Source organism: Brachycentrus maculatus, unplaced genomic scaffold (assembly GCF_059751285.1).
Source record: "Brachycentrus maculatus isolate JH-2025_06_01 unplaced genomic scaffold, ASM5975128v1 h1tg000336l, whole genome shotgun sequence".
NCBI lineage: Eukaryota > Metazoa > Arthropoda > Insecta > Trichoptera > Brachycentridae > Brachycentrus > Brachycentrus maculatus.
Window position 1 is genome coordinate 530331 of NW_028281085.1, and position 8410 is coordinate 538740.

Below are 8410 nucleotides of genomic sequence, written 5' to 3' on the forward strand. Positions count from 1 at the left end.
TCACAAAAATATAAAATTTAAATATTTGCGTGTATAATAAAACCACACATTTCTCTAGTAAAAAAATGATAATGGTAGTATAAAATTTTATTAGGGTTTTCATAATTTTTTTTAAATCATCATTACGATGTATTTTCATGTATTAAAAAACCATCACGCTGCTTCTCCACGGGGGTAGGTAGAGAGAATAGAACACAACATCACTCTGTCTTTGCAAACAATCTTCGCCTCTTCCACATTCATTAATCGCCTCTTACGTGCCTGCCGATTATTCCGATTTTTGACCTGACCACTATCAAGTACTCAAAATACTCGATTTTGCCACGTAGTCCTTAGTTTTCCTCTGCTTCTATTACCAAAAAAATCGCCTTGTAAATATGTTTTACTATTCTTTCTTCACTCATTAGATCCACATACTCAAACTATCTCAACACACCTTTCTTTATTTTATCGATAATGCTTATCTCAGCCTTGCATTCTTTCCTTTTTTTCTTATTTTTCCATTCGAAAATCTATCATACAACGTTTTGCCACATATTTGTCTGAGAGAACGTATTTTGTTGTATTTATTCTAAAATCATTCATTGTTACAATATGAAAAATTTAAAAATAAAAATAACCTATCCTTCAAATGAATTTTGAAGGATATCCAATTTTCGTAATTTTTTCACCTTATTTTATAAATATATCATTCAAAGGACATTCACTGAAAGGATTGTTATCAACATTGAAGAATAATTTTCAATAAAGGCGGTTTTTTTTTATGAATGACACACCAGTATATCCTTAGTGACTCGCAAATTATTATCTTGCGGTTTTTACTTCACTCATACAACAATTACTCCATTTTCACAAATTACAAAGTGGCCAACCGCAATATTTTCTACAATACATTTTAGGTGTGCCCAAATCATGTTCACAAACCAGGGTTTTTCCACTTAGGAGTTATTTTTACATTTTGGCATCTCCACATAGATCAAAAAGATAATGGAAGTCTAGATATTTGTAGGACTTAAGATAAGCCAGGTCAAGCTGTCAAGAAGCACGATATCCTCCATGAGTAATGTTTCGTTTGGCTTGTGTTGCTGTTCGTTTCAAAAGATGGCGCTGCCATAATGGTAAAAAAAGCCGTAAAATAAACATAATTTTTTCTGTTTTTAATTATATATAATGTTATTAAAAATCCCTCTCCCAGCACAAGAGCTCAGTCTCATTTTTGAAGAGGCTTAGCGCAACTAAAATTATGAGATAGTATTTAGTAAAAATATATAGAAATTATATTAAATTGTATAAAAAATTTAACTTTATTAAATAATACAAAAAAAATTAAATTACATGAAAATATTTAAAAAAACAAACCAATCCCTGCATAACTTTAGAGACTCAAGATTTTTAACTAACTAACATTTGTATTTTTATTTATAAAATAAGTATTATATTTTCACATGTACAAAATAATAATTAAAGTATTTTTACTCATGTACTTTTTTCACAAAAGGAATTGAAGGTAAGACATATTGCAATAATTATGAAAACAAAAATTTATATCCATATATTAAAAAAAAACTAGAATCCCATAGCCAAATTATTAAATTTATCGATTAAACGTTCCTGTTAGATTCTATTAATGATAAACCTACATAATTAGAGAAAAGTAAACAAATTTGGAATACAATTGAAAAAAAGTTTTCTTAAATAAAAATATTTCAATCAGTATGCGTTGATGGAAAAACAGAGATTATCCAAAAAATTTTTTTTTTTAAAAATCTAAGAAAAACGATGAATATAGGAAAACAGTGACAAAAGTGGAATACTCCACTTTTAGTTACAAATTAAGAAGCAAATAACCTAATCGTGTACAATGAAATACTATAAAGATTGTCGCACAATCACTAGGTCTGAATGTGCGACTAACATCAGGAATAACAATTTTTAGCGGTATACTACAATTCAATCATTCCATATAAAATATTACTATTTTCTATATATAACTATCAATATATCTCAAATTTAAACATACGAGTATTTTAAATAAAAGATTTAAAACAAAATATATTCCAAATTTAATGATTTGCATAAATAAATTAATGACTTGCATAACTTAACATAAAAATTCAATTAATTTGTAAATTAAAGGTTGATTTTTAAGGTCACTGATAACTTTTAAAAACGACAAAATATGAAAATAAGAAAAATTGCATAAAAATATAATTATTGTGAAATTGGGCGAGAAAAAACATTGATTTTATCACGGACATATATTGGCAAAGAAAAATTAATATTCCATTTTAGCTGCCCTATTTCAACATTGTGTATTCTCCTCTACTTTCGAAAACATATTACTCAAAGGCCACCCGATTTCTTCAGTTGCTAAGTGTTATCGCTCGTGAACGGAACTAACGACGTCGATATAATACTTTTCGTTATCGTAGCAAGATTATTTATTTCTTAAAAATTGTCACACGTCAAATCGTAATTTAAAATGACTAAATAAATAAGGAGAAATATATTATCATATTTCTAGAATAGTGTGCTTTAGAAGTTTTAATGTCTTACCTTTTCAATTGGACTCAAGCATTATTTTAACCGTAAGTTAATTTTTTAAATAATAATTATATAACTTTTCAGTATTATTTCTGGTACTTGCTTATCTTAAGCATAAGCATATACGTATAAACGTATATAGTATATTTACATAATGATTTAAAACAAATTCACTATTCATAGAATTTTTTATATTAGGACATTTGTAACTATTTTTTTGCACATACTATCCAAGCCACGCATTGCTGAGGCGCTGTCTGGTAAAATGGAATATAAAAGAGAAAACACATTAATAATATGTTCAATTCAACGACGCTTGGGTAAGCAATATTTTAGCAGCTGTCAAGAGGCACGCCTTCCGTGAGCAATATATAGTATTTCGTATGTTGTTATTATTTTCAACAAGTTAAAAATTTTATTTTTTTTACATAGATCTTTATAAATAAACTCAGAATAATTTTGTGTTTTATGTGTATTATAAATTATCAATGTTTGTAATTATTTTTTATATAATAATAAATTGTTCCGTTCTCCATAACACTTTACTATTTAATATAATTGCATTTGATATACGAGTATTTATACATAGTACATATATATGCCTTTAAAATTCCCTTATACAAAATCAATTAAGGATAACTTATTATTTGCAGAAACTTCCTTGATCCTTGTTTGCGGTAAAACCAGGATATCAGAAACAACATGAAGGACTTATTATCCTTATCCCAGCAAGAGTTCGTGGAATTTTTGGATTCTTTTGATACAATCCTCACGGATTGTGATGGTAAAAATCGAAAAAAATACAGTTAAAAATTTAACAATAATGTACGGTTACTGTGTTTTCTGGTGTCGAGGGCACATTTTCCAAATATTTTTTGAAGAGTATTGGTTACTTCTTACATAGTTTATCTTGAGTCGTTCAATCGTGGATAATATGGCAGCGAACATGATCATTTTCGCATCTGTACACCTCTTATAGGGTTAAATTGCGAAATACTTAAAGTTCCTTTGACTAAACGTGGTTTAATTAAAAAATTTACACGTACAATTAGAATTTTTTGGAGCTGTTTTTAGTATTTGCCATTTATTTGATTTATTTTGAGTAGTTTATTTCATTTTACTTAAAATAGGTTGATTTATGTTTTTTTCTTAATAACGTTATTTAGATGTTATTTTTATTGCTTTAGGTGTTTTATGGCATCCTAAACCAATCCCCGGAGTAGCACAAACATTAGAAAAACTAAAGGAAATGGGGAAAAATATACATTATGTGTCAAATAATGGCACAAGAACAATAGAAGCATACAACAAAAAGTTTCGGGATATTGGCGTCGAATTAAATCCGGTTTGTATATATATATATATATATATATATATATATATATATATATATATATATATATATATATATATATATATATATATATATATATATATATATACATATATATATATATATATATATATATATATATATATATATATATATATATATACATATATTTAAATATATAAAATTATACTTTCTGTAATATTCCAAATATATGAACCATAAATCACACTTTTGACAAAAACTTTTAAAGCACCTTGAGGTTGTATGTAACGAAAATGGTGTTTAAGAATTTATTTGTTGATTTGGCGTTTAATTTGTAGAACTCCATTTTAATTTATGTATTAATTTGAAATCAAACACAGATTTTTTGAGTCTAATAAGTTGTGTTTAATTAACAAAAACACATAAAAAAATATATTGTGACAATTGTTTCGCCTTGTTTCGCAATTGTTTCGCCTTGTTATTCATTCGTTTGATAATGCCCTAACAAGGCGAAACAATGGTCACAATATTTTTTTATGTGTTTTCGTTAGTAAAATACAACTTAGTAGACTCAAAGAATCTGTGTTTGATTTAAAATTAATACATAAATTTAAGAAATAATTCTGAATTAAATATATATTTTATATAATATACAAAAATAGTTTTAAATTTATTGATATCTGAAGAAATTTTATGGTTACAATTGGGTTTGTTTTCAAGTAAATTGTGTTATCTTTTAATGTTAAAGTATTAAAATATCTGAAAGGATTATATTTTTAAAATTATTTGAATTTCAGGACCATTTACTGCATACTTCAATAGCAGCTGTGAAATATTTGAATAGCATAAATTTTAAAGGAAAGAAGTTATTCGTCGTTGCAACTCCGATGATGATAAAGACTTTAAAGGATGCTGGCTTTGATGTGGTTGTCGGGGTAACAAATTGAAATAAAAATTATTATTTTCTGAATATGGTACGGTTCAGTGACAAGCGTAGAATAACCATATTTTATATTTTATTTATTTCTAGCCTTCCGAATACGAAGATGACTTAGTATCCTTTCTGGGCAACACCATGGATGATCCTGATATCCAAGGAGTTTTGATGGACATGGATTTACAGTACAACTACTTTAAATTAGCGAAAGTATTATCTATCCTTAAGCGGCCTGAAGTAGTTTATATTGTTGGGGCAACTGATAAAAAAATACCGGTTACCAATGGCCTTACACTTCCAGGTATTTTATTTTTTTTTAATTGAAAGGACTAAAATAATGCCTTATTACTAGGGGTGTTTAGAAAAAGTGGGGAGAGGTGCGTATTCACAAACCCCCCTAAAATTTGAGCTCGTAATAAAAAGTCTATGTAAAAAATAAGTAAAAAATAATAAAATAAGTTAAAGCCAATCCCGACATCCCTCATCCGTTCAAAGGTGTCTCAACTTGATTAGAAACATGAATCGTTCTTTCCTTTTATTATGAAAGAAGATGGAAGACTGAGCATCCCAAGGCTTATGACCTGGCAATTGGCTAGCTCAAACGATCATTTTATGTATTTGTAAAACAATCACCATTCTGCCCATTATTGAACATCCATATTGCATAAATTCTTGAAACCTGTATTCATATAGGTATACAATGATCTTAGATCCTTCCGCATAGCGATAAGGTTATAGAAACATTTGTGAAATATGACTTCGATATTCTTCTTCATCTATGTTGAGATGTCAAAAAATGTAAAATAAGTACATACATATAATCGAAATCAATGTTGGAATTTTTTCTTAATTCTTTCGTTGGTTTCCGTAAAAATCCAATGAAGTCAAAATATTTTAATACCTATTATTTAAATATTAACTCAATTAATTTAAAGAATATTTTTTTAAACTTATTTTACAGGTCCCGGATATTTTTGTGACATTATTTCCGATATATCCGGCAGGAAACCTGTTGTCATAGGAAAACCAAGTGAATATTTGAAATCTCTTGTCATGGATACTTTTAGTATAACGAATCCAAAAAGGGTACTCTTCATTGGAGATATGTAAGTCAATTTATGAACAGTACATCAAGGTTAATAAATAGCACGTTTTGTTAGTAATACATTTATTAGAAAAAATGTCAATGGATTAATTACAAATAAATATAAATTATTGTAAAGGAATAAGAACTTTATAAATGTAAATGGCAGATAATTTAAAAAAAATGAAAACAATTACAAAAATGTTATTGTAAGGGAATAAGAACTTAATTTGTAAATGGCCCACAAAATATAGCAGATAATTAAAAAAAAACGAAAACAATTACAAAAATGTTATTGTAAAGGAATAAAAAGTTTATAAATGTAAATGGCAGATAATTTATAAAAAATTAAAACAATTATAAAAATGTTATTGTAAAGAAATAATAACTAAATTTGTAAATGGGCCACATAATATGGCAGATAAAGGAATAAGAACTAAATTTGTAAATGGTCCACAAAATATGGCAGATAAAGGAATAAGAACTAAATTTGTAAATGGTTCACAAAATATGGTAGATAAAGGAATAAGAACTAAATTTGTAAATGGTCCACAAAATATGGCAGATAAAGGAATAAGAACTAAATTTGTAAATGGTCCACAAAATATGGTAGATAAAGGAATAAGAACTAAATTTGTAAATGGTCCACAAAATATGGTAGATAAAGGAATAAGAACTAAATTTGTAAATGGTCCACAAAATATGGCAGATAAAGGAATAAGAACTAAATTTGTGAATGGTCCACAAAATATGGCAGATAAAGGAATAAGAACTAAATTTGTAAATGTCCCACAAAATATGGCAGATAAAGGAATAAGAGCTAAATTTGTAAATGGCCCACAAAATATGGCAGATAAAGGAATAAGAACTAAATTTGTAAATGGCACCAAAAATATGGCAGATAATTAAAAAAAAATCGAAAACAATTAATACTAATACGACAATGTTATCAAAATTTAAATCCTAATATTAAACAATATAATATTTCAAAATTAAAAAAAAAACAGGTCATCGAGCACACATTTTTTGTTGATTTCGATTTTAATTTTTTTGAAAGATGTATTCATTAAAATTCATTATTATATAAGTGTTATAATAATAAATTCTGTACCGTTGATTTTAATGTTATTCTATTACAATTCACAGCATTATTATTATAATACTTTGCTTTACTTTTTGCAGTTATATAATAAATAAAAAAAAATTAAATGAAAATGAAAATCTACGAATGCACATGTTTTTATCGCATTTGAAACTGAAAAATATATTACTATAAACAATAAATGTATTCCAAATCATCTAGTAAAATTAGTGATTTTTTGGACTATATGAAATAAAATTTAAACATTGTTTTTGACAGCTTTTATTTTTGGTACCTTTAACAACCGATTTAGACAAGCATCATGCCATCATAAGCGATAGGATATGTACACATCCATCCCTTAAGATGACAAAGCGATTTTCGAAACCAATAGGAATAAAGTACCAAAAATAGAAGTAGTTAAAAAAAGTTTGATGTTAAGTTTATAATAATTAAAGAAAACACTTCGTTTTTTACCACTTGAGTTTTATTATAGACTACATGTTTCAGAAGTTAAACTTCCATCATTCAGGTCTGTATAATGTTATTATACAGACCTGAATGATGGAAGTTTAACTTCTGAAACATGTAGTCTATAATAAAACTCAAGTGGTAAAAAACGAAGTGTTTTCTTTAATTATTGTAACATGTCTTACCACAAAGTTAATGCCGAAACAATAAATAAAATATTAAGTTTATAACATGTGACATAAAGTATTAACAAAAAATATTAAAGATTTTTGTTATTGGATTTCCAGGATCAATCAGGATATAGCCTTCGGTTCCCTTTGTGGCTTCCAGAAGCTGTTGGTGTTGAGTGGAGGAAGCTCCTTGAAGGACGCAGAGGAGACTGCTAATCACGAACACAAGCCTGATTACTGGATACAGTCACTGGGGCACTTATTTTCTGTTACAGACAAAACTGCTTGTAATCTATGAATTCCTAATCTTTTTAGCGGGAAATACTAAGTCTATATTGAGATTTAACAAATTCGTAGATAAAATAGTGTATTCGTCTCATCCTAATTTTAATACTGAGTCATTCGGTAATAAAATGCGATGTAGATGGCCAATATTCATTTGACCAATATTCAATGGATGGGTATTGGATGGATAATGGATGGATTCAATATTGGATGGTCAATATTCAACCCGCTCAATCTTATGGAATCAAAAATCAATTTAAAATCAGTAAATCATTTAAATAAATAATTTTAAAATTTATTCAAATGATTAAGATGTTCCTGTCCTTAAAAACCTATTCTGTGTCTTAATTAACTCTTAAAATATTTCTTTTTTTGTAAAAGAAAAATATTTAACAAATAAATACAACAATAAACTTTTAACCCTCTTAAATTAAAACTTTAAACTCTGAATTCCTGTCATTATGATTACGACTTATCAAAATTTTATAAATATTAGATCTATCATAACAATAATGACAGTTTA

General features: G+C 27.1%; 1 protein-coding gene across 1 annotated transcript in view; it reads left to right on the forward strand.

Annotated features, from left to right (window-relative positions):
* The window catches only part of LOC148303978 (uncharacterized), a 35335-nt gene extending 27018 nt beyond the window's left edge, over nucleotides 1–8317 (forward strand). Inside the window, exons 8-13 of the mRNA XM_088269036.1 lie at nucleotides 3232–3328; nucleotides 3732–3889; nucleotides 4657–4794; nucleotides 4890–5097; nucleotides 5758–5902; nucleotides 7720–8317. Of these exons, the coding sequence (XP_088125162.1) occupies nucleotides 3232–3328; nucleotides 3732–3889; nucleotides 4657–4794; nucleotides 4890–5097; nucleotides 5758–5902; nucleotides 7720–7900 (927 nt within the window). The 3' untranslated portion in view covers nucleotides 7901–8317. The remainder of the gene's footprint in view (nucleotides 1–3231; nucleotides 3329–3731; nucleotides 3890–4656; nucleotides 4795–4889; nucleotides 5098–5757; nucleotides 5903–7719) is intronic.
* Nucleotides 8318–8410: the final 93 nt, after the last annotated feature.